This window comes from Chelonoidis abingdonii, chromosome 1, assembly GCF_003597395.2.
Source record: "Chelonoidis abingdonii isolate Lonesome George chromosome 1, CheloAbing_2.0, whole genome shotgun sequence".
NCBI classification, from domain to species: domain Eukaryota; kingdom Metazoa; phylum Chordata; order Testudines; family Testudinidae; genus Chelonoidis; species Chelonoidis abingdonii.
Genome location: NC_133769.1, coordinates 229,266,627 through 229,293,864, shown reverse-complemented (window position 1 = coordinate 229,293,864; position 27,238 = coordinate 229,266,627). Strand labels below are relative to the sequence as shown.

Below are 27,238 nucleotides of genomic sequence, written 5' to 3'. Positions count from 1 at the left end.
GTACATCCTTCCCTTAAAACACCTCACTGAGTTGGTTTATAGTAAAATAAAACAAATTTATTAATAATAGGGCAGAGGTTAAATAATGCTGGGTAAGAAGGAATATGAAGAGTAGGGCTGCTAAAACCATGAAAGGTGTATCCTAAACAAATATAGAGGGCCTGATAGAATTTCCTTCAATAGGACAGGTAGCCTGGATCATATTATTCTAAGAAATGTTAATAGATAATTTATAATTGCATATTATCTAAATGAAATAAATTTCATAGCTCATGTCTATTACTTACTACAAATTTATTTTTTTTACATTTGAAAATATAAAATTATTTAGTTTTCATGTATTTATAAGAAACAGTGCAAAGGCCCCTAAGACAAATAGCCAAAGCATTCACTGAAATGCATGCCTAGATTATTAATGTTTGTATTGTGGTACCATGATCATTCTTACATGTGGTTCACATGCAGTTACAACTCTTGTGGGTAAATAGAACAAATGTTTTAAGTTTGTCACTATACAAATGCGCTCAGGGCAATCTCAGAAATAGATGACAAACAGAACCTATGTATTGTATCAATACAGAAGGATTTGACATTTGTAGAATGTTAAGAGTTCAAATTGTTGCATTGCAACAGAGTCCAAAGTAGGAGGCAGTACCAATGCTCACCACTCTAGAACAGTGTTTCCGGGGTTCCCCAGGGAATGCTGCAAGTGCACCAACCTTGAAGGAAGTACAGCATTTGTTCTTCCCCCGTAGGGGGCCAACATAACCCAGCCCCCTAGTAATCTCCTTCACAGGGGCAGGTACTAGTATGGGTACTAGCTGGTAGCAGTCTTTGCACTCCTGGACCCAAGGACTCCAGCTGCACCCAGACTTTGTGCAAGAACATAAGGAGAAAGGTGGCATTCTCTATCTATTATGAGATATTATGCATACAGCCCCTAATCCTGCTGTCCTTATTCAGGCAAGCATAAGAATATAATAATGGCCATACTAGGTCAGACCAATGGTCCATCTTGCCCAGCATCCTGTCTTCTGACAATGGCCAGTTCCAGATGCTTCAGAGGAAATGAACAGAACAGAGTACTTTATCAAGTGATCCATCCCATCATCCAGTCGCAGCTTCTGGCAGTTAGAGGTTTACGGATACCCACAGCATGGGGTTGTGTCCCTGACCATCTCGGCTAATAGCCATTGATGGACCTGTCCTCAAGGAATTCTTTTTTGAACCCCATTACAGTTCTGATCTTCACAACATCCCACGGCAATGAGTTCCACAGGTTGACTCTGTGTTGTGTCCTGTTGTTTGTTTGTTTTAAACCTGCTGCCTATCAATTTCATTGGGTGACCCACGGTTCTCATGTTATGTGAAGGAGAAAATAACACTTTTTCTCCACACCATTTATGATTTTATAGACCTATCATATCCCCGCTTAGTCATCTCTTTTCCAAGCTGAAAAGTCCCAGTCTTTTTAGTCTCTCCTCATAAACGCGCACTGAAGATCATTAGAAGTTTTAGTTGAGTAGGTAACAAGTAAACACTGAGTAAGTACCTCAGGATTTGACAGTCAGCAGAGACCAAAAACAAATAGAAACCTGCATTATAGCTCAGGATGTGAGAGAAACTGATCTTTTATAAAAATTTAATAATGAAACAAATGCTTGGCTACTAAATAATAACAGGTACTGGTTTTTTAATGATAATTATTTTTCTTTAAATATTGCAGTTATGAACTGGCTGCGTATTTATTTCTGTTACAACCACTGGGAGTGAAATCATGTTCCCACTGAAATCAATGGCAAAACTCCCATTGACTTAAATGGGGCCAGGATTTCACTCCAAGTATATAGCTAGTAGCCTATTGCCTACTTTATCCATCACTCCCTCCTGCGGAGTTTTATCCCTTGACAAGACACCCATGCACTCTATTCCTGGCTCCTAGTCAGTGGTTCTATAGTGACAGTTCATATTTACAGTTCTCTGTCTTGTGAACATCTTCACACTGTAACCACTGTAAATTATTTCACATACTGAACAAATTACCTATAAATATATAATGTAGAATGCTTCAGAAGGTAATTGAAATAATCAACTTTAACTACGTTCTAACAATAAAGTTAAAACAAAATATCAATTTTTCTATACAAAGGAATATTTTTAAATTTATATTACAAGAAATAAATATAAAAATAGCATAAAAAATGCTTAAAGGTGGATACTGTTTTGCTTATTTCCAATGCTATAAAATCTGCAACTATAATCTTAAAAATGTTGTAGTAGACAATTTGAAACTTAACATTTTGAAAGATAACTTAGAATCTTGTTTAAGTGTAATTGCTAGTTATTTACATTTACAATACTATGTATTGTATTCAGATATACTAATTGTAGTTATACTGAGAAAATAAGAGTCTAAAACCAAACCTTTCTTTAAACCTTGTGGGGGGAAAAGGAAGAATGGAAGATCAAATTGGAAATTGTACCAATTGTGATGTAGTATCTGAAGTACCTTTTCAAATAGTAGCAATGATTTTTTAAATAATTATAACTCTCCTTATCAACCCAGTATATGACTGCCTCAAGGCTCCGGTACTGTCTATAAAACAAGGATCAGTTTCTGGTCTTCTCACATTATGTAAAATAGTTAAAGTAAAAATCTGTGTTTTACACTGTAAAACAATGTGGTTTGAAAAAAAAAAATCACATTTGCTTAATAAAATGGAGACTTCCCCTCTTTGAAGTCCTTCTGAGTGAGACACGGGTTTTTTTGTGGTCTGCATCATCCTTCTCATGAAATACGAGCTGCTTTCCTGAAAAGTCATGAAGACACACATCGCCATTCTGTACATTGAAAGAAACACCATTCTTCTCACTGGAGACATTACCTGTGAAAATAAAAGCATGGCACAAGTCAGAAATGATTGATAGTGAAAAGGCACCAAAGATATGCATATTCTTAAAAATTTCAGTGAGTATACCGAGAACATTCATATTTCATTCTTCTTTGCTCCCTGGGATGAGTTTTAAGTAAGGATTTTTCTGTAATTAATTTGTTGTATAATAATTTTCACATGTGGCCTGAGGACAGAATTTGACCTAAACTGTATAGATCATTACAGAGAGGGCCAAATCCATCTCACCTTACTCATACAATTATCTCCCACTGATATCTTGTCTCCATATTAGTCAAACAACATGTGATATAATTTATATATTGATGGTGTCTAATTCCAAAGCACAAACAAAAACAAAAGGGAACCAACTGACTTACACCAAAATGAAAAATAGATGTGCTAAATTAGCAGTACATAAAATACAGTATAACAAGAAAATTCAAACAATCAGAATACATCAAATGAGATTAATTACTAGGATGGAACCCAGAAAACAATAATTAAAACAATTTTGAATGAAAACTTTAATTTTTAATTTAATGTTTTTTTAAAAGGTTACCTGCTTTGCAAGACATCTGGAGCACTGAGTTTTTACCTCTTTTAAACATGTCTTGTTTGTGGAATTTGCTTCTTTGAAGCATATGAAATACAAGCCTTGCACAATGTGCATCCAAACCCACATATGGATAGAAAGTTTGAGTGTTTCTGGTGCCACCACAGCTATGAACAAGTATACTTGCACTCACTGTGACTTATCAGCTCAGTGGAGCTTCGAGAAAACTTAAAGGGTTCCAGAATTCCTGAAATTCTAAGAGTCCTAAATCCTTGGGTTTGGATCTCTTATCTCTGTACGTTGCATGCTAGATACTTCAGTTGTATTTTAATTCTTACTCTTTCTTTTGCATTTATTTTGTTTTTCTGATAACAAAATCCAACTGCGTAAACACTTCAAAGCAGAGTTTCTGCAGTTCTTTCTTGTAAAGTAGGCGAACTTGAAAGAGCTGTCAAAAGTCAGCCATAGCATACATATGATTGCTAATATTTTATGTAGGCCTTTTAAGGACTGTGTTATATGCTGTATCCAAATGATTTTCAAAGTTCCAAGGTATTTCACCACAGTTACTACAATTGATTTAATTAAGTCAAAAGAAAATTACGAATGCATTTTAAAACAAATTTCCTCCATGCATTGTTAGTGAGCCAGAGGAGATGACAAGATATGAAAACAGAACAAAAAAAGGATGTGGGTTGATTGTGATGAAAAATATGTTGTTAAGGGAAACAAAAAATGAACAAACATTTCCTTTGAGACAGAGTGTTTTGTGTTAAGCAAATATTCGGGAATGAGCTCACAAGCAGAAGTTCAGTGCAGTTATTTATGCAGGGAACTGTATTCATTAAAGATAAAAACACTACTATTAGTAAGAGTATTGGCAAAACTTTTTTTAAAAAATAACACTTACGAATATCTTAATCTGAGGTCATAAATCCAGTGCATGAAAATATCCTTCTGACTAACACAGGAAAAAGAAATTCACAGTTCTGTTTTCAGACATCAGAGACTGGTGTAGTGGCCACAAGATGTGTTTCCATGTAAGGGACTGTGGTTTGATCCAGCCAAGACCAGAGCTAGATTAAGACCATCCAGGGGCAGAGGCACAACGGAACACAAGACTCCCCCATTGCTCTGCCCCAAAGAGGCAGGGGCAGCACAATAGGGTTGTATTCTAGTTCCCAGGAGTGCCAGCAGTGGGGGCCCTGTACTTAACCCAGCAGACAGGATTTTTCCTGTTTGAGTGGCTGGGTTTGAATTGCTGCTCTGTTCTCTTACCACATGGTCTTCTGTTGGGGGGAGGTTTTATGTGGAGTACGTGTCTCAGAGCTATTGTTCCAGGCTTCCTACAGACTCAAGCAGATGTCAGTGTATCATTTGCACTTGTGTCATATTTTCAAGATTTTCTTTGCAATCAGAAAATGAAACTTAATTTTATTAATTTTAATTTAAAGCTAAGATTCTGATGTAAATCACCTATCTTCAGGAGCTAGGGCTCCCTTGGTCCAGATCTATAATACCTATGCCTTGATCTGGCTCTGATGAGGACTAGATTTGTTAGTTTTTTTCTCATCATTTCAGAAAATGATGACAGCAAATTATCCAATGGTAATTCTCAGTTCCCTGTAAATCTGCTGGGCTGGTGTTGGATCTGCTAAAGAAAGCTGGAAAAACACACAGGACGCAAAACTCAAACATACACAATTTAATGCACAAAACTATCAGTCACTGAAACACTTATACAAATAAACAGATAAGATAAATGGGAGTTGTATTCCTCTTTATGTCTTGTAATAAAATAAAGGCTGCAAAAACAAGCAGAGGTAACAGAAAGACTGAAAAACAAAGCTGAATGATGGGATTTGCATGTTCATCTGGGAGCCACCTATTCTCACAAACTCTGCAAATCTGCAAGAGAAAGGCAGAAGAAGAGACATTAGTGTGAAATGACAGTGTAAAATTATAAATTAGAGATCCACTAACTAAGCAAAACCACAGCCTGCATACATCCAAAATTCCAAACTTACCATCTTGGGTCACTCTATCCACCATCAGCATACTCCTCTCCTTCCATCAGCATATTTATCTCTCCTCAGGTACAACTGCCAGATGAGTGGAAGGAACTGGTTCATCAAAGGACTTGCCAGGAGGACCCACTGTCTCCAGATGACCCTCCTCCCCCAAATCCTAAGAGAAAAGAAGAAGGAAGGAAACCATCAGGGCATATGTGATACAGCAGTGGTTCTCAAACTTTTGTACTGGTGACCTTTTCACATAGCAAGCCTCTGATTGCAACCCCCCTCCTTATAAATTAAAAATACTTTTTAATATATTTAGCACTATTATAAATGCTGGAGGCAAAGTGGGGTTTGGGGTGGAGACAGACAGCTCGCAATTCCCCCATGTAATAACTTTGTGACCCCCTGAGGGGTCACAACCCCCAGTTTGAGAACCTCTGTAATACAGGTTCTAAAGCTTCATCCAACCTCCTCAACAAAACTCTTTTTTGGTATGAGTGGAGGCTGCAAGGGCAGGCTCACAGCATTCAAAACATTCAATTAAAAATTAAGTAAAAATAAGTGGCTTACCTCCATGCATGTGTGGGAGTGTCTATCATAAAAGCCTTTCAAACTTCCAAGTGGGTTAGGAAGTGATGGTCCATCACCTCCATCTGCAATGGTGCATCAGAAGGAAGATGATGTACCAACTCAGGACATATGCTGAGATCCTCAGCCTGAAGAGAACCTCATTGCAGAAGCAGACCACTGACTCACTGCCATCTGAGAGGCTAGCATTGGACAGGACAGGAAGATGAGCTCAAATCAATGGAATTGCTCACCTATTAAAACCATTGGAGTTTGTCTATAATTCCAAAATACCACTGAGGACCAAAAATCCTCTGCTCTGGAAAGCTGTGCTGGGATTTGTGGCTTAGTTGCCACTGTCATAAACAAATAGTTAAGGGTTAATGCCTCTTTTACCTATAAAGGGTTAAGAAGCTCAGTAAACCTGGCTGACACCTGACCAGAGGACCAATAGGGGGACAAGATACTTTCAAATCTTGGTGGAGGGAAGTCTTTGTTTGTGCTCTTTGTTTTGGGTGTTGTTCACTCTTGGATCAAGAGGGACCAGACGTCAATCCAGACTCTCCAAATCTTTCTGACTCAGTCTCTCATGTTTCAAAATTGTAAGTAAGAGCCAGCAAGGCGGATTAGTTTTATTTCTGTTTTCTCAGCTTGTAAATGTCCTTTTTTGCTGAGAGGATTTTACCTTCTGTTTGCTGTAACTTTGAACCTAAGGCTAGAGGGGTCCTCTGGGCTATACGACTTTGATTACCCTGTAAAGTATTTCCATCCATGATTTACAGAGATGATTTTTACCTTTCTTCTTTAATTAAAAAGCTTTCTTTTTAAGAACCTGATTGATTTTTCCTTGTTTTAAGATCCAGGGATTGGATCTGGACTCACCAGGGATTGGTGGGGGAATAGAGGGGGGATGGTTAATTTCTCCTTGTTTTAAGATCTAAGGGGTTTGGATCTGTGTTCACCAGGGAATTGGTGAAGTCCCTCAAGGCCACCCAGGGAGGGGAGAGTTTTGGGGGGACAGGAAGTGCTCCAGACACACTTCTGGATGGTGGCAGTGTACCAGATCTAAGCTAGTAATTAAGCTTAGAAGTGTCCATGCAGGTTCCCACATTTGTACCCTAAAGTACAGACTGGGGAAGGAACCTTGACAAATGCACAAATACAGCAAAGGCTTAGACGAGCATTGTAAGTCTTTCTATTTAATGTAGTTGTAGCTGTGTCGGTCCCAGGATATTACAGAGGCAGGGTGGGTATGGTAATATCTTTTATTGGACCAACTTCTGTTGACAAGCTTTCGAGCCACACAGAGCTCCTCTTCAGGTCTGGGGAAGGTACACCCGAAAAAGAGCTATATGTGGCTCGAAAGCTTGTCTCTCTCAACAACAGAAGTTGGTCCAATGAAAGATGTTACCTCACCCATATTGTGTTAATGGCAGTGAGAATTACTGTTTTGTTTTTTACCTGTGAACTGAATTGTCAGGTACCAAGAGCATTAATCCTGCTAGTATCAAACAGTGGAGGAAGGTTTTAGAGAGGGATGGGGCAAAATTAACTATTTCACAAACTCATTTAATTTGGAAAGCTAATGAGAATATGGCAAAATGGCATTAAGGATTGATCTCCTGAAGTCTCATGATTTCTTCACAACACGTTGTTCACCTACATATACGGACAATATTATGTGAAAATGGTAGAGTAAAATCTATAGCTTGAATTCAGATGTCTATCTAACACTATTATCCAAAAGCATTGTTATATATGAGAGATGTTTACTTATTTTTCTAATATAAGGTGTCAGGATATGAGAACATAAGAACATAAAATAAGAACACAAGAAGGGCCATATTGGGTCAGATCAATGGTCCATCTAGCCCAGTATCCAGTCTTCCAACAGTGGCCAATGCCAGGTGCTTCAGAGGGAATTAACAGAACAGGCAATCACTAAGTGAATCACCACCTGTCATCCACGCCCAGCTTCTGGCTAACAGAAGCTAGGGACACTCAGCATGGTGTTGAATCCCTGCCCATCCTGGCTAATAGTCATTGATGGACTTATTCGCCATGAACTTATGTAGTTCTTTTTTTAACCCTATTAGAGTTTGGCCTTCTCAACATCCTCTGGCAAAGAGTTCCACAGGTTGACTGTGTGTTGTGTGAAGCAGTACTTTCATTTGTTTGTTTTAAACCTGCTGCCTATTAATCTCATTAGGTGACCCCTAGTTCTTGTGTTATGTGAAGGAGTGAATAACAATTCCTTGTTCACTTTCTCCACACTAGTCAAGATTTTCTAGATTTGTATCATATCCCCCCTTAATGATCTCTTTTCCAACCTGAAAAGTCCCAGTCCTTTTTAATCTCTCCTCATACCCTTAATCATTTTTGTTGCCCTTTTCTGAACCTTTTCCAATTCCAATATATCTTTTTTGAGATGGGGCATCCAGATCTGCACACAGTATTCAAGATGTGGGCATGCCACGGAGGCATTATGATATTTTCTGCCTTATCTATATCTTTCCTAACGGTTCCTAACATTCTATTCGCTTTTTTGACTGCCGCTGCACATTGCGCAGATGTTTTCCGAGAACTATCCACAATGACTCCAAGATCTCTCTTTCTTGAGTGGTAGCAACTAATTTAGACCCCATAATTTTATATGTATAGTGGGATTATGTTTTCCAATGTGCATTACTTTGCATTTATCAACATTTGATTTCATCTGCCATTTTGTTGCCTGGTCACCCAGTTCTGTGACATTATTTTGTAACTCTTTGCAGTTTGCTTTGGACTTAACTATTTTACGTAATTTTGTATCATGTGCAAATTTTGCCACCTTGCTGTTTACCCGCTTTTCCAGATAATTTATGAATATGTTGAACAGTACTGGTCCCAATACAGACCCCTGGGGACACCATTTACCTTTCTCTATTCTGAAAACTGACCATTTATTCCTACCCTTTGTTTCCTGTCTTTTAACCAGTTACAGATCCATGAGAGGACCTTCCCAGTTATCCCATGACAGCTTTCTTTGCTTAAGTACCTTTAGTGAGGGACCTTGTCAAAGACTTTCTGAAAGTCTACATACACGATAGCCACTGGATTCCCCTTGTCCACATGCTTGTTGACCCCCTCAAAGAATTCTAGTAGATTGGTGAGCCATGATTTCCCTTTACAAAAAACCATGTTGACTCTTCCCCAACAAATCGTGTTCATCTATGAGTCTGACAATTTTGTTCTTTACTATAGTTCCCACCAGTTTGCCTGGTACTGAAGTTAGGCTTACTGGCCTGTAATTGCCAAGATCGCCTCTGGAGCTTTTTTTAAAAATTGGTGTCACATTAGCTATCCTCCAGTCATCTGGTACAGAAGTTGATTTAAGTGTTAGGTTACATTCCGCCATTTTTAGTTGTGCAATTTCATATCTGAGTTCCTTCAAAATTTGGGGTGAACACCATCTGGTCCAGGTGACACATTAATGTTTCATTGATCAGCTTGTTCCAAAACCTCCTCTAATGACATTTTGATCTGGGACAGTTCCTCAGTTTTGTCACCTAAAAAGAATTGCTCAGGTATGGGAATCTCCCTCATCCTCTTCAGTGAAGGCTGATGCAAATAATTCATTTAGTTTCTCCACAATGGCTTTGCCTTCCTTGAGTGCTCCTTTAGCATCTCGATCGTTTAGTGGCATGACTGGCTGTTTAGCAGGCTTCCTGCTTCAGACGTACTTAAAAAATAACATTTAAAGGACAACTACAGCCATTATCTTAAATATCCCAGTACCAACAATACAAAGTTGCCAGTCTGTGAGGTTCATCAACTGCATATAAAACAATCTGAGCAATAACAATAGTGATGAGACTCAGCCCTTGACTGAGGGAAAGAAACATTGGCCTTTGGGTATCCAGGAGTATTTATGTCTTATAACATATGATGACCTATGTGCTCCGCAATGTGGGATAGCCTGATTCGTTACTCGTTTATTTTCAACATGGAAAGAGGAGGTGCTGCACCATCAGAGTGCACAACCAACATGGCCAAAGCATAAGTCAGGGTGGCCAAACTTACTGACTATCTGAGCCATATACGACAATCTTCAGCAGTTCGTGAGCCGGGGTGCGCCTGCCAGGGCTTGGAGCTTCAGCCCCATGAGAGGCACCTGCTGGGGTGCAAGGCTCCTGCCCCACAGGGCACGCCTACTGGGGCTCAGCGCTTCAGCCCTGCGGCATGCCTGCACAGGACTGATGCCCTGAGACCCTTCCCTTCAGGGCACAAGTCCTTAGCCCCACCACCCTGCTGCAGGGCTGAAGCCCCAGGCTCCTGCCTCCCCCAGTCTGGTAGGCGGAGAATGGGGAGAAATGTGGGGGGCTCTGCCAGCCACACTTTAGCTGTAAAAGAGCCACATGCAGTTCACAAGTCACGGTTTGGCCACCGCTGGCATAAGTCATGTTCTCTTTTTTGTGCTACCATTAGATAAAGATGCAAAACTTAGATTACTTTCAGCCACAAGATGTTCATTTTTTGTGGGTGCATTCAAATTATGTGCATATCTAATTTTTCTCACTAGCCATTCCAATTTGCATCTGAAATGGAGTGACGTGACATTTGAACACCTGCATTTCCATGAGCCAGGAAACGTCCACATTGCTTACAGAGAATAACAACTTCATGGGGAGCATTATGTTTGTCCTAAGTGGAAGCATGCGCATTTGCAATGGGAAGGTTTAGGATAGATATTAGGAAAAAAATTTCACTAGGAGGGTGGCAAAGTACTGGAATGGGTTATCTAGGGAGGTGGTGGAATCTCCTTCCTTAGAGGTTTTTAAGGTCAGGCTTGATAAAGGCCTGGCTGGGATGATTTAGTTGGGAATTGGTCCTGCTTTGAGCAGGGGATTGGGCTAGATGACCTTCTGAGGTCCTTTCCAACTCTGATATCCTATGATTCTATGAAGTCATGAAGCATTTTGTCCTCAAGCACCATTTCCTGCAACACATAAATATATTTCCATTAGGGAAGACTGGCCATGGAAGTCACAGAAAAAATACTGTGACTGAGCTCCATTACTTACCCAGTAGCCAACAGCTATGCAGCTTTCTGGCTGTGACCTCTCAAGTGAGAAGATTTTATGGCCTCTGTTGTCCCAGTCTCCCTTTCTTACTCTGCTTCCCCAGCCTCATAAGGGGTTTACATGAGGGTGTCCTGGTAATGATAGCAGGGGTTCTGCAGATCAAGCCCTTACACACTAATAGCACTCCCAAATGATAGCTTTCACGTTTTTAAAAATTATTTTATTGGATGTGATCACATTTCTTTCATCAGTAAAGTGTGTTTTCTTTAAGAGTTGATAGCTATTTTAAAATGTTCTTAAAAGTTTTTCACTGCTAGTTCTGTCTTCAGCTGACAAGTAGGGTATAAATAGCACTTCTGCTGGGTATTTGAGTAATGTATACCATTTGCAATTTTGCATATAATCACCAGTTCACGTTAAGTATGAGAAGTGAGTATATTTTTTTTAAGTGTACTACTATATTACCCTCAACTGGATAATTTTAGTATTATTATTTATAAGACCACACTAAAACATTTTGATTCTGTATTCATAAATAATAATTTGTTCACTGCCCTCTTTAAATTGCCATAAGAGAGCCTAAAACTGTTTTAAAATAACAAAAGGATATAGTTTGAGAAGTACTCTTTTGCAACATACATACCATTCCCATTTGCGTGTACTGAATAATCATTATTCATTAGCAGTGTGGTGGAATTAGTAGAGTTACTGTTTGATTGTAAGGAATTGGAAGAACTGGATACTCCTTGGTTTACAGTCTGCTTCTTTAAATCATTAGTAGCAGTTCTACTCCAATCTATAGTAGAATAAGTGTTACAGAAAATAGTGCAGTACATTCAAGCACAAATAAATGCAAGAGTACAGTTAATAATGCATTTTAACTTAAATTCTAGCAAAGATCTTTTCCCAGATCTTTTCCCAGTATTCCTATTCTCATAGGAATTGCATAATTATAGATGTGTAAGAATTTACATTTTTTCTTTTTAATTTCTTAGTTTTAAAAAGTCACTAATCATACTTTAGTGACTGTATGCCCATTTAGAGATTACCAGTAACTGCAACCGCAGTACTTCACCTTTGAGTTTAGATTGTGTAAGGGTATGTATAACTTTTCAAATACAATTATGGTACAATGAAATACCCCCAAAAATTGTTAGGAAGACATATTATTCTCAAAGCTGCTTCTGATCCTGCTCCCACTGAAGTCATCGCTAAGACTACCACTGACTTTGAAAAAGCAGATCTTTGGAGATTGATTTAGGTCCCAGTCATACAAAGGACTCCACAAGGCTACAGCCTTACACATATGCAGAGTCCCAGTCAAAATGAATACTTTATACAGCAGTATTTTGCAATTAAATAAAACGCAATCTTTTTGCATCAGGAAAATAAAACAAAGTAGTAGATATATCTGGAAATACTGCTATGCTATTTATTGCGTAACAATATTTGGTAAGGAGAATGGGGACTTTACACCTGACAGTAATTTATATAATTTACAAATGTAGAAAACAGTGTTCAGTATTTACCAGAATTTTCAGCCAGCCTGAATTTTCCACAACACAGATATCGTCTCCACTGTTTGCGGACATTTTCCTTTGCCACACAGTAGAAGATAAAAATGAAGAATCCTGCAAAGTACCAAATGTCAGAATATTACTTCAAGCCACAGAATTTTTGCCGTTTTGTAACTTTTTAAAATGGATGTATCGTTTTTCTTTTGTTTCTTCTCAAGTCAACTGATTCCAATCAAATGCTCTCATACTCTTTTTGTTCAGTAGAGACACTGATAGTCTAAACAATAGACTGATGCCATTACCTGAAATGCTTTTTCTTATTACACTTGCATGATATGTATTAGATATAAGGAGGATACAGAGTACCAAAAATACAAATACATCAAGTAACTCAGTTTAAAATATGAAGATCTGTGTGGAGCTGCAAGTTTATTAGAACCTTCAGTACAGAAATCAAGACAAGATAACACATCCTCATTATAGCAGTACAATTTCAAATATGAGATAAAATCAACTGAATTTGGCTTTCTCTACATACTTTGTGGAACTTCTCCATATTTTATTTGGAGTTAATATATTTCTGCTGCTGTTTGTGATGGAATCAATAACACCTACAGACCAGTGTTGGTGTTGATAGGCCATTGGGGCAAATTTTATTAAACCTAATACAAATTTAAGGTTACCAGGCAGCTTTTGCTTCCCCCCTCGCAGTCACAATTAAGTCATAGTGAAAGCCCACATGGGCTAACAGCTCATGGTCAAATAACAGTAATTGTAGCCCTCTTCACCACAAATTCAAAGCCACATCTTTTCCTGGAAGGATGCAAATCACACATATTGCATACCTCAAACTGTGCCAGATCACAGATTAGGGTGACCAGACAGCAAGTGTGAAAAACCAGGACAGGAAGTGGGGGGTAATAGGAGCTATATAAGAAAAAGACCCAAAAATCGGGACTGTCCCTATAAAATTGGGACATCTGGTCACCCTATCACAGATCCACCCACTTCTTACTGCTTACCACATAGAGTGGGACTGTACTTGCTTCCAAACCTTCCACTTTTCAAAGAAAATGTGTCAGAAATATTTATGCTGCCTGCCAGCTACAGTGTATCAAAGAAGAATGTGGTTGTGCAATTCTTTAAGTTAGATTACAGGGAATGAAAAATAAAGCAGAAGCTACAAGTTTGGACTGGAGAAGACAGAGATTAGCATTTTCTGGACCAATTCTCATTGTGTTTAACAGGAGTTAGGCACCTAGATGGTTCTGAAAATCTGCATCTTTGGGCACTTCAATTGGGCCCTAATGCTCAGATTTTTAATGGTATTTAGATGTTGCTCAGCTCATTGTTGCAAGGCCTAAGGCCCAGATCCTCAAAGATATTTAGACATCTAACTTCCATTGAAATCAGTGGGATTTTCAGATCTGGGCCTAAGTGACTTAAACAGCTAAGTCCCATCTTCAGAAGTGACTTGAGCACTGAGAAGCGTAAGTCACAATGAAAGCCAATGGGAATCAGCCTTCTAAATGCCTAAGTAACTTTTGAAAATGGGACTCAACCATCTAAATCACTTATACCTTGCAGTGCTGAGTGGAACACCACCAAATTACATCCCTACCTTGATATAACTCTGTCTTCGGGAGCCAAAAAAAATCTTACTGCGTTATAGGTGAAACCGCATTAAATCGAACTTGCTTTGATCCACCAGAGTGCACAGCCCCACCCCTCCGGAGCATTGCTTTACCGCGTTATATCCGAATTCATGTTATATCGGGTCACGTTATATTGGTGTAGAGGTTTACTTTTAAAAATAGGTCCTAAATGCCTAACTCACATTTGAAAATGCAACATAGGGTAAAAATTTTCAAAAGCAAATAAATTACGTCAGAGCCTAAGTGACTCAATAGGTCTTTTGTCCTGTAGCTTTTGTGATTCTATGAATGGACCTTAAGATGACAATTTTCATTACAATGCACTCAAAAAGACAGCATGTCACTTCTGAAAGTGTTTGCTTTGCATTTAATTTTCTTTAAACGTAATACAACAATTAAGAAGGATCATCTTCAAGGTCGTTTTATTTTTCATATTATGTAACAGTACAGACATAATTTTGGTAAACTCTTATGCATAATAAAGCATTTCTTAGAACTGAATTATTCATTACATTTTTATACAAAAGGCCATAACGAAGCATAAACTTACCTTGTAAAGTGTTAAAGATGGCAAAGAGATACATAAATATCAGATTTACTGGCCCCCATGCAAAAAAGGCAAATCCCCAAGTAATTCCCAATAAGAATGTGAGGCCTGCAACACTCCTGAGGTCTTGAATACTGGTTTTTCTCTGAGTTCCAAGTTGTTTCTTCTTTTTGATTCGACAAAGCTGAATCAGCACTACTATAAACATGCTGACGTTCAATAGGAATATCATGCAGAAGTATCCCACAACAGTAATATAGAAGACAATGTTATTGTTGATCCAGCAGCTAGAATACAAAAACAGAGGAAAGATCATATTATCAGACATTCATTATTAGTAATACATATAAGGTAAAGAATAGTATTAAGCATGGCTATATTTTGTTGAAAATACATCATCCTGCAATACTCAAGGCCACATACACTGATTCAAGTTTTCATCTGTCTATCTAGGTGTCTATAACAGTGTCTATCATCATCCTATCTGAGTGAATCGCAAGGGCTAAAGCAAAAAAATATAAAATAAAATAAAAATAATACACCAATGGATTAGGTTTAGGTTTCCTGTTTCTTTAGGCAATATGGTGTTTTTTGTTTTTTTGTTTTTTTTACATTTAGTCTTGCTTTCCTCTACACTCTACTCTTCATCCCCCCCATCTCCTTTCTTTCTCTTGTCTTGCCTTCACCTTATTTTCATGCTCTAGTTCCATGCCAGTGTTTTGGAGCATACCCTCTTTTGTGACCAGGATCAGAGCCTTGCAAACAGTTTCAGGAAGACTTAACTCAATATATCCTGCAGAGATTTATTCACAGAAGTGTCACTTTCAGGAAAGAAGCTCACATACACATACTCATAACCATTAGATAAAAGCATTCTGTTAGCATTCACTTTAAAAACATGCTTATCTTTTAACTTACAATTCATCTGGTGAGCCATTAGGAAACTTTCCATATGATCCAAGCCCATAGTTATTTGGTGTTATAGCCAATACAATGCCTACCACTAAAAGTGGTACACCTGAAAGATTAGATAATAGTTATAATTCTGAATGAAAGTTTTGTGATGAGATGAAATTACTATATTTTCCTGTGAAACCTAGGGCCAGGTTATGAAGGCTGTCGGAGACTGTTATATCAGGATAACTTACTTCGTAAAAAGCAAAATAAACTAGTACACATCTGAAGTTTTAATCTTTCTGAACAAGACTATATATTCTGTGACTTGATCCACATATATCACTTGCAACCTATGTTAAACTAGCAATGTGTGTTGCATATGCTCTTTGATATTACAGATTTAAGGACATAAATGGGCTTGATTTTGCCTCTCACATGTGTTTTACACTAGTTTAACTCCGTTGTTTTCAGTGCAGTTACTCTTGATTTACAATAATGGGTAAGAGAAGAGAAGGCCTAGGGTTTTCTCATCACTTAAGTCGTAGGCACTGTTTTGCTACCTTTTGTTAGAAACAGTAGCAGTCTAAAGGGAGAATATGTAGTTGATACTCTGGAGCAACAACATTAATTTCCCCAATGGAAGAGATACCATCTGCTTTGGGAGTTGGAAATGGAAATAGTCAAATGTGTAATTGGCTCTTAGACAGCTGCAACTGTAGTTCCAATAGAAATAATTTATTATTTATTTGAATTGCAATAGCACCCACAATATATAGTGTATGCCCCAAGAGAATTTACAGTCTGAAAAACTTTGCGACAAGGGGTGAATTCTGCAACATGCTGAAGTCACAGAATAGTGAAGTAAATAGAACCCTGTTATTGATAATGCATCTGAGGATTCTGACAGGCAACAGGTATTTGATACTGGCTTTGTTGTTACTTTTAAATGGTCTTCCATCCAAAATTGTTGTAAAGAAACTATATTTATTTTAGATTCCAAACCCAGAAAAATATACATACCCCAGCCAACGATACAAAACTTAAGGATGTATTTCCGTACATAGGTATTAAACACTTTGACAAGGGCAAGATACATGTGGAACGCTTCAAGGCCCATCCAAGTGAAGGAAACCAAGAGGAAATAATGAAGAAATACAGCAACTGTGATGCACAGGCCTCGTATGTCATACAGAGCAATCCATGAATCAAGGAGGAAAACTAGGTTGAGTAGAAGTAATGCAGCACACAGTTGAATAAGGATTTTGGAAGGGTAGTCTCTCCGGATTTTCCTAAAAAGAAAATTAGTGAGATGATATAAGCTTTCATCATTCTACGAGCATTACTGTAGATTCCACACTGATTCTGTGTTCATTGGTCCTTAATGCAGAAGAGACACTAAGATAACACATTTTACATATGGTTAAGAAGTATTTATGAATGAGAAGGTTAATATTTGTGACATCACTATTCTTGTTACAACCAGGTTCTAAACTCTTATAAATACAAACATTGTTGCTTAAATTTTAGTTGTCTTGGTTTAATGTTTGTTTAAATATTTTATTACTTTTGTCCATATTTTTCTATTTTGTATATTAGGCTTCTTATTGTTGGAGTACTTCACCACAACAACACTCATCGCATTCTCTATTATTAGAGGTTAGACTAGGCCTGAAAGTCTTTTTACGGGGTATCTGGAAACCTTGACAGTGGCAAATAATAATCTATAAAAGGATGCTCATAAATCATGCTCAGGGGTTCTCTGTCAAGATGTATAATTAGCCTAATGGACTGAATAACTGAGACTCTAGTAATGTATAGGTTCTGATTACTTACAGGGAAAGCTAGTGTACTGTAACTGCATTTTATTGCACAAGAACCACACAGTCTAACAAGGGGCAGGCAAACTTTTTGGCCTGAGGACCACATTGGGTTTCTGAAATTGCACAGAGGGCCAGTTAGGGGAGGCTGTGCTTCCCCAAACAGCCAGGCACGGCCCAGTTCCTGACCCCTATCCGACCCCACCCCTGCTTCTCACCCCCTGACCGCCCCACCCAGGACTCCTGCCCCATCCAACGCTCCCCATTCCCTGATGGCCCCCCCAGGACCCCTGCCCGCATCCAACACCCCTGTCTGGTAAGTCTTATCGTTGCAATAGTTGAGCTGGTTTGATGTTTAGGATACGGATCATGACGTATATCCTGTTTTCATTCGTTACGGCTGTCCACATTCTTTTGTGCTTTCTTCGATTTGGGAAGACTACATCTCCTACAGTAATTTCGTCATTATGATTCACTGTAGGCGTTAGGTAACTGATGGGTTCGACTCAACGTGTAGAGTTGTTCTTGGTATAATATACCCCCATCCCCTGACTGCCCCAGAACCCCTGCTCCTGACTGTCCCCACTGCCCCATCTAACCCCCCACTCCTGAATGCTCCCCTGGAACCCTCCCCAATTCAACCCCCCTGGTCCCCATCCTCTGATCCCCCCGCCTCCTATCCACCCCCCACCCCCTGACCATCACCCCAAACTCCCCTGTCCTCTTACTGCGCTGCCTGGAGCACCAGTGGCTGGCAGCACTACAGTCACACTGCCCAGAGCACCAGGACAGGCAGTCATGCTGCCCAGCTGGAGCCAGTCACGCCACCACGCAGCACAGAGCACCGGGTCAGGACGCAGCTCTTCAAAAGCCCCACCACCCAGAGCATTGCACTGGTGGCATGGCAAGCTGAGGCTGTGGGGGAAGGGAAACAGCGGGAGAGGGGCTGGGGGCCAGCTTCCCAGGCCAGGAGCTCAGGGGCTGGGCAGGAGGCGTCTGCCCACCTCTGATCTAACAACATGTTAATATTTTGCAAATGTATTGTGCATATATGTACCTTATTTTTAAAAAAGATTCCTTGTACATTCCACTTTATTAGGACAATTTGTAGTAACCCCTTCCCAGCTCCTTGGCTTCCAGCTATACAAAACTGCATGATAATTATTTTATTTATAAGATACTCTCCCCTGGTGAGAATCAAATCTTGATATAACCCCCTTAAAGTCTACCCATTCTGTGTACTACTATTGAAGTAGAAATGAAACCTACTAGAAAAATAGTAACTAACCTCTGCATAACTGTTGTTCTTCGAGATGTGTTACACATGTCCATTCCAAGGTAGGTGTATGCATGCCCCGGAGCACAGTGATGAAAATTTTTTTCTCTGAGTGGTAGTGGAACCTGTCAGAGTGGCTCTGGCGCCCTCTGGTGCCGTGCGTTCATAGCGCCAGTATGAAGGGCCCAAACGACCACGCACCCTCTCAGTTCCTTCTATCCAGCCAACTCCGGAAAAGAGGGGTAGGACGGTGGGAGTTATGGAATGGATATGTGCAACACATATCAAAGAACAACAGTTACAGAAAGGTTATTAAATAATTTTCCTTCTTTGAGTGATTGCACATGTCCATTCCAATGTAAGGATGTAGATGAATCCCAAGCAGTTGCATAGGAGGTGGGATCAGAGTTCATGGACATGCTGACCGTAAAACAGCTTGACCAAAATGGGCATCATCCCTAGCTGTTGAGTAAAGGTGTAATGACTAGAGAATGTATGCACTGACATCCAAGTTGCCACTCTGCAAATGTCCTTGCGCTCTTGTGGAATGGGCAGTCAGGATAGCTAGTGGTGGAACACCCACCTGCTCATAACACATACAAATGCACGATGTAATCCACAATAAAAGTCTGTGAGCCGAGATAGGGAGACCTTTCTTTCTTTCTTTCAGCAATCGCTACAATGCGTTGGGTGGATCTACGGAACGTTTTAGTCCTCTCTGTGTAGAACACTAAGGCAGTCAAACATCCAGAGTATGAAGATGTTGCTCCTTCCTACTCGCATGTGGCTTTGAGGAGAAAACAGGTAGGAAGACTGCCTGATTACTATGAAACTGGGAAACCACCTTCAGGAGGAAGCTGGGATGAGGACACAGCCATACCTTATCCTTAAAGAAAACCATGTATGGAGGCTCCAACATGAGGGTGCAGATCTCCAAGACCTTTCTGGCCGAAGTAATGGCAACTAAGAAAGCCACCTTCCATGAAAGATATGACAAGGGACATGTTGCCAGTGGCTCAAATGGGGAAACCCCTAAGTTTTGATAAGACCAAATTAAGTCCCATGGAGGGACAGGTTCCTGTACATGGGGGTATAGTCTTTCCAGGCTCTTGACGAAATGGATGAACATCTCATGAAAAAACAAACCAGCTTTCCACTGGGGGATGAAATGATGAAAGGACATTAATTGAGGAAATTGTTAAACCTTGCCGTTTCAAGCATAGCAAATAGTCAAGCATGTCCTGCAGAGACTCCCTGCTGGGAAGCCCATATGGAGAACCGCCTTCATTTTGAGAGGTACGCATCCCTGGTGGAGGGCTATGTGCTCCCTAATAGGACCTGGTGAACCTGCTCTGAGCAAGCCAGCTCTCCAGGACATACCCACAGAGCTTCCAGGACATCAGGTGAAGGGAGCTGAGATTCGAGTGGAGCAGACGACTGTGGTCCAGGGAGATCAGGTCCAGATATAGAGGGAGTGGAATTGGAGCAGCCACTGAAAGGCCTAGCAGTGCGGTGAACCAGTGCTGATGGGGCCAAGGTGAGGCTATAAGAATGACCCACACCTGATCCCGCTTGATTTTTAGCAGAACCTTGTGCACGAACAGAATAAAGGGGAAAGCGTAGAACAGGTGAATTGTCCATGGGAGCAAGAAGGCATCTGTGAGCAAACCTGGGCTGTGGCCTTGGAGGGAGCAAAACTTGAGCCCAGTTGCAGATAGGTCTATCTGGGGAGTCCCTCACCACTGGGAAGCATCCCTCATGATGTCCAGCAAAAAGGACCACTTATGAGGATTGGAGGCTGTTGAGGCAATCTGCCAGTTCGTTCCGCACTCCCGGAAGGTGAGAAGCCTCAAGACAAATTACATGGGCTATGCAGAACTCCTATAAGTGAATTGCTTCCTGATACAGGGTGTGTGGGGGGAGGAAGAACGAGTCCTTCCCTGCCTGTTGAGACTGAACACAGCTGCGGTGTTGTCCATAAGCACCAGGACACTCCTGCCCAAAATGTCCGGATCAGGTGCTGCCCAATGGAATGGATGTGGTCTTCTCTCAGAGGCCACCAAGTATGAACATCTCAAATGGGGCCCCAAGATCAAGGGCAATGCCCATGGGTTCCAAAAGGTCCATTGCATTGGCATAGGTAAGTGACCACTAGGCCAAGCACTCAATGGCACTCCTGCGCTGTGGTCCACGGCAGGGAAGGGATGACTGAAGGGGTAACAAGGGTGACTCCTCTGCTGAGAGGAGTAAAACCCAACCTCCAATTCCAACGATGAGCTTCCCTCTGGGGACCAAGGAGGTGTGGTTCTTACCGGTGCCAAGGTGAGGAAGCTTGTGTTGTTTTCCTTCTAGATGGTACCACAGGGTCCAGAACCAAGCGGCCACTGGGGGCTATGTGCTCCCTCCTGGCCACCAGCACCAACAACAATGGTTCCTGTACTCCGGTGACAGTGGTACGAAGAGCACCAACAGATCTCTGGCCGCAGCAAATGCCTCCGGTGTAGACAGCACATCAGTGGTGCCAGTACTGCATTGTCCCTCATGTGCTGATGGTTCATCCAGTACCAGACTCAACAGTACCCACATAAGGCCTACAGTCAACAGTGCTGACTGACACCAAGACAGAGGAGTGGCCTGACTTAGGTTGCATTCTGCTCTGTGTTAGGATATAGATATTCAGGCCTGTCTGCAAAGGCCTATACTTTAAGAATTTAGGTGTGTTCTTATCATCACTTAGCTAGTTATAGACATATAAAAGAAAGAATCAAAAATCACTGTCTGTGTAGTGGCCTTCTCTTACTGTGACAGTCTGAGGCTTAGTTCTTTAGCAGCCATAAACTGGGAAATGTATGGTCACGTCCTCACATTCCAAACTAGTCATATTAAAATAAGACATCTGGGACTGTTAGGAAGGTGATTCAGATCTATAGCTCCAGAGAAAGGAAAGAGCCTAGAAATTTAGTTTGAAGTTTTCTGCTCTGGTAAGAACTCACTAACATAGACACAGCTGGGAACCCTTAGGTCTTGTATAGATTAGGTGTGAAATCCTTATTTCTGTATTTGTTTTATATGTTTATTTGCATGGTCTCTGTCTGGTTCTGTGATTGTTTCTGTCTGTGTATAATTATTTTGCTTGGTGTAACTAATTAGGTGGTGGGATATAATTGGTTGCTAATCATGTTACAATACATTAGGATTGGTTAGGTAAATTTTAGTAATGATGTGGTTAAGGTATAGCTGAAAATATTACTGTAATAAATTAGGGGCAAGCAGGAAGTAAGTTGGGATTCGAAAAATAAGGAAAAGGAACTTGAATTTAAGCTTGCTGGAAGTTCACTCCAATAAACATCGAATTGTTTGCACCTTCGGACTTGGGTATTGTTGCTCTCTGTTCATGCGAGAAGGACCATGAAGAGTGAAAGTGAAGGAATAAGCTCTCTAACACTCTGCTTTCCATGCCTGGCCTTCTTAGGAGTCAGGGAACATCCTCTCTTGGCTGGCTGCCCCGTGTGCCTCTTCCTCAGCAACAAGGCTAGCACACAGTGCTGGGACTCCTACACCATAGGAGAAGCGCTTCTTAGTGACGCCAAGGTGCTCGGTGCCGAGTTCGACCATCTCAGCTCAGAGGAAGGTCTGTGCTGCCTCCTTTAGGCAAAACTTCAATCTAGCCTGCCAGTCCTTCTTGGTATGGGGTTTAAAGTCCCTGAAAATTTGGCACCAGTACCCAGTGTGAGCTTCACCCAACAACTCAGGGTCATTGTCTTATTGCAGGTGACACAGGGCTTGAAGGGTACAGAGAAAACTCTGCTAACTAACTGGAAACAAACTATGTACAATAATCAGAAAGGGAGTCCACTGAAAAGCTTACCATAGCAAGGGGAACAATTCCAGCGACCATCACAGGTGGTAAGAAGGAACTGAGGGGCACAGGGTCAGTTGGGCCCTTTAAACCAGTACTATGAACACACAGCACCAGATGGCACCAGTGCCACCCTGATGGGTACTACAGAGGAAGAAATTTCTGGCGACTGTTCTTGGGGCACACACACACCTACATTGGAATGGACATGTGCAATCACTTGAAGAAGAAAGAACTCATCCATCGTCCTTCAGGACGGCGGTTATGGACAATCATGATCAAGTTTATAATGTAAGTTTAACTCTGCAGATACTTACTCAAAGGCTACGTAGGTTACAAGAGTAACAGAAAGAAAAATTGCAGAAAAGCCACAGCCTATATAGGTGATAAAAGTCAGAACTAGTGTCTGGATGGGCGGTAAAGTAGGATTTCTGGACAGGTCCTAAGAAGAAAACAGAAATTATCTTTAAGCCCGAACATCTATTCTACAGTTAAACATCCCCTTAGCCCAAGCCCGGCGAGCCCAAGTCAGCTGGCACAGCGTAGACATATCCTTAGACTTTAATGGTTCTATTTATGCCCCCAGTTCAACAGCCTCATTTGCTTAAAGTTAAGCATGTGCATGAGTGCTTTCCTGAATCAGGGATCCAGATGCACCAGTTTGGGATATTATTTATAACTAATTACCAGCAAAACTCCAAAACTTGTGAGGTGGTTGCATGTACAAACAGTTTCATTTGCTCTCCTTTCTTTAACCATGCATCCTTCATATGACCAGCCTCCTTTGCCACCTGTTACAGAGAACAAGATTCCATTAAGGATAATATTTACAGTATCTCTTAAAACTGTTAACAAAAGTTAACACAGCTGAGATGGCATGACACTTAGAAATGGTGATATCAAATACTTACCATTTTCATTAAAGTCCCAAAATGCACATTTAACTGTTAAATTATCCTGTTTGAAAAAAATACACACATTTTACTGAATTATAAGTTGATGAGTAAGGCAGTTATGAGTGTAAAATGGACAGAGAAGTATCTATAGCAATACAACATAATAAGGAAAAGCTATTTCTTCTATGTTAGCATAAGGTGTACCAGACTGTAGATGGATGAGGACAGCTACACAAATGTGGATATACACAACAAACTAAACTTGGCTATATGAGTAGATCTATTGCCCTTAGCTTGTGCAGATTGATCATTATTGGTGGTAGGAATAGGGGCTTTTTCTAACTATCTGCTGTTTTGTTGTCTGTGTGGACAGTGTAGATTGAATTGAAGATTTTATTTTAATCTTTCCAAGTTTCTCACATCCTAAATATTATCTTACACTCTGTCACATGGTCCAAGAGGTTGAGTCACCTAAGGCTGACTCATCACTCTGTGCACTTTGCAAGGGCCAAATTGAGATAATTGGTTAAGCACCAGGTAATTAACCAGTTAAGATGATTTAGTTCCTCAGCTGAGGACAGTTAAAAAAGAGACAAGCAGAGACAGGAGGGTAAGGCTGAAAGGAAGGGCCAGAGAAGCTTGAGAGGTGAGATCTTTCTTCTCCCTGTGTCTGGGTACTAGGAAAAGGTTTGGGAGACCACTGCCTTATGCTGTGGGGAACAAACCGTCGCAGAGCATGTTATAAATAAAGCACATATTGTTGAGCTAGTTATCAGTGTGTGAGAGGACAGTTTGCATTAAGAAATCCAAGGGGAGAGAGTACTGGCCTGTGACAGACCACAACCCTGCACATCTTACTTGTGGTTTCAAAGGGATTACTCATCTGAATACAAGCTACTCGTAAGTGTCTGCAGAATCAAACTCTTAGTTTGGAGGGAGTGGAACTTCTCATTTTAGGATAAGGGCAGAATATGTGATATCTATAAGTTTGCCTCTGGTAAGGAATTAGTTCTTTTTGAAAAGGTTTTTTGGTCATGTTTTAGTATTGCAATGTTAGAGTTTTAAAAGGTGTTGTATTTTTCTTGAGGATCCTCGAACACTGCAGCTAGTAAGTGATATATAACGTTATTATGAACAACAATACTACACTGTTGCATTGGCCCAACATTTTACCAGTGCAAGTTCTGATTACAGAGAGCTAGCTGTGGGAAAATCCCGCACAAGGGACTGGAATCTCTGCCAGTTTCAACCCAGAATGTTTCTTGGGAGACGGGGAGATTTTAATCCATCCATGAAGAAGCAGGGGATATCTGCCCCCCAAATGTATAGATTACCTACATCTGTGTGGATCTAAAGACAACCACACAGGCCAAGCCAAGACTATATGCTAAAAGCTGTTTCCTGGCTGCATTGTCTCTGTGAAAGCCATGTTCCCAGTGTTTCGCTATTAGCCATAACTGCCTAAACCCCACTCATGAGATGCTCATTCATCTGAGGGGGAACAACATAAAATAATGCTGGCTGGGTAGGAATTTGATAGAATAATGAGAAATCCCTAATAACTGCAACTCAATGGTTTGAATAATGTTAATTAATAAACATTATTGGTTCACATGAGATCTGTTGGAAATTTTGAAATCAATGAACTTAGATGAGAAAACCACAAAAGAACCACAGAGCAAATGAAGCAGCCTGCATATTCAGCATAGCATAAGTGCTAAAACAATTCTAAGTGAGTCAATAAAATGGAATTCTGTAAACTGCTAAAACCTAAGTCATACCTGAATAGGCCTGGTGTTCTGTAGAGTGACAGTAACATTTGCCTTCAAGTCGCTAAGTGTGAGGTTAGCTACACTTGATGATATGACATTGCTGATTAGAGAGAGATTCTCAAGTGAAGAATCCTGAAACAACAAAAAAATAACTAAGAGTAGAAAAAAATTAAATACAATAGAGCACACACACACAATTTCAGTTATCACAATGATTAGAGCTGGGCAAAAATGTCTGAAATATTAAAATCTTCTGATGAGAAACACGATTTTTTGTGAAAATTTATGCTCATTTGCCCCTCACACCACCCCATTTTTCGATCAGTTCTAACATGGAGTTAAAGAATATTATGAAGGATCCCTCATGTACAGGATCCCAAAAAGTTACCTGAAATGGAGTTGTCTTTTCAAAAAAGTTGAATATAATTCTAGAAGCCAGAGGCATATCTTCAGAAGATAAGTTTGTCAGCAATGAGGAAGGCAGTGCAATTGCTCCAACACTATTTATAGGTGCTTGGGTGCCTAGAGAAATCTGAAAATTAAACATAAAAAGGTACAATAATTTTTGTTGCTAACAGAAGATTAGATTGTGCCTTAGGCTCAATCCTGAATATAGGAGCGGCCTTTACATAGCTGTGCCACCCCCGGAGCACCATTGGGAAGGAACCATGACTCAGAATCAAACTATTTCCCCTTAGTGACAGAGCCAGGTTTTGCAACTTGGGGGTGGCGGCTGATGGACCATTGGTCATAGGCTGGAGAGCAAGTCTGCCCATGCACTCCCAGCAGTGGTGCTTCCTGTCCCACCGGGCTTGGTCCAGTTCCCCACTCTTGGCATTGAGCCCTAGTGCATGTGGTTGCAGGGCCATTTAGGTTTGGCCCAGCCACCCACCTGTTGTGATGGAAGGGTGGCCAAGCCGAATTTGAGTGAATGACATTGTAACCTGGTACGTGGGGTTGCAGCACTACCCCACCCAATGGGTCATGTTGCAATGCCCAGAGCAAGGAGCTGGGCCAAGCCCTGCAGCCCAGGAGCTGCTGCTGCCAGGTGCATGTGGGGCAGGCTCACTCTCCAGCCCCATGTGAAAATTCATGTTGCACACCTTGCCTCCCTATTAGCTGCATCCCCTGCTCTTCTTTAGCTCCAGAGGAGAAATAATTTACCACAGCTCTGAAAAGAGTGTAGCATACTTCAGCTCTTGCATCCAGCTATGGCTCTATCCATTTGCTCATGAGCACAGAGCATCCACATTGTGGGTAACAGTGCTTTGCAAAGGACCCAAAGCCATACTCTGGGTAGATCTAATATAGGAGCTATGCAGGAGGTGGGGCATTGCACAGCTGTTCTGGGGCTAGCAACAATCTAGCTCTTAAGGAGTCATTCCAGGGTTGAGAGAAGAGGGGGAAACAATGTTTGCTTTTATAAGAAACACTGACATGGTAAGGAGGAGAGAGTTGGGAAACAGATATATAGTTCCACATATATTTAAGCTTATCCAAAGTTGGTATTTTGTAGCACAGAACTTTACAGAAGTATTTAACTACTTAAATTCCAGACATCAGGAAGGAGGTGGCAGTGATGACAATGTTATTAAAGGTTTACTACAAAATTGTTTTTATTTTTTAAAAGAAATCCCCAAACCCTTTCTGTATGAATCCAAAAGAGCTCTACATAGCCACTGTTTGTAACTGAAGTTTAATACTGAATCTTAAACAAAATTTGAGACAATTATCCCAACTTTAATATCATTTGTTGCCAGACATCTGACACCATAACTAGGAGATGAGATCAAGCCCTGTAGTTAAAGGTCTGCAGATCAGAATTTTGATTTGGCCTTATCATAAGCCTAACTCCCAAATCTGGACCTTAGCGTCCAAAATCTGGGTGCTTGTATGAAACTCCCCCA

General features: G+C 40.5%; 1 protein-coding gene across 2 annotated transcripts in view; it reads right to left on the bottom strand.

Moving 5' to 3' along the window:
* Positions 1-293: 293 nt before the first annotated feature.
* Positions 294-27,238, bottom strand: part of ADGRG2 (adhesion G protein-coupled receptor G2) — a 97,309-nt gene continuing 70,364 nt past the window's right edge. For both annotated transcript variants that reach the window (XM_075060083.1, XM_075060088.1), the window contains 11 exons: positions 25,720-25,863; positions 25,341-25,463; positions 23,575-23,620; positions 23,351-23,454; positions 22,981-23,105; positions 16,732-17,000; positions 15,733-15,832; positions 14,818-15,101; positions 12,625-12,726; positions 11,739-11,891; positions 294-2,885 (listed from right to left, as the gene is read on the bottom strand). In XM_075060083.1, coding sequence (XP_074916184.1) covers positions 2,701-2,885; positions 11,739-11,891; positions 12,625-12,726; positions 14,818-15,101; positions 15,733-15,832; positions 16,732-17,000; positions 22,981-23,105; positions 23,351-23,454; positions 23,575-23,620; positions 25,341-25,463; positions 25,720-25,863 — 1,635 coding nt within the window. In that variant the 3' untranslated portion in view covers positions 294-2,700. The remainder of the gene's footprint in view (positions 2,886-11,738; positions 11,892-12,624; positions 12,727-14,817; positions 15,102-15,732; positions 15,833-16,731; positions 17,001-22,980; positions 23,106-23,350; positions 23,455-23,574; positions 23,621-25,340; positions 25,464-25,719; positions 25,864-27,238) is intronic.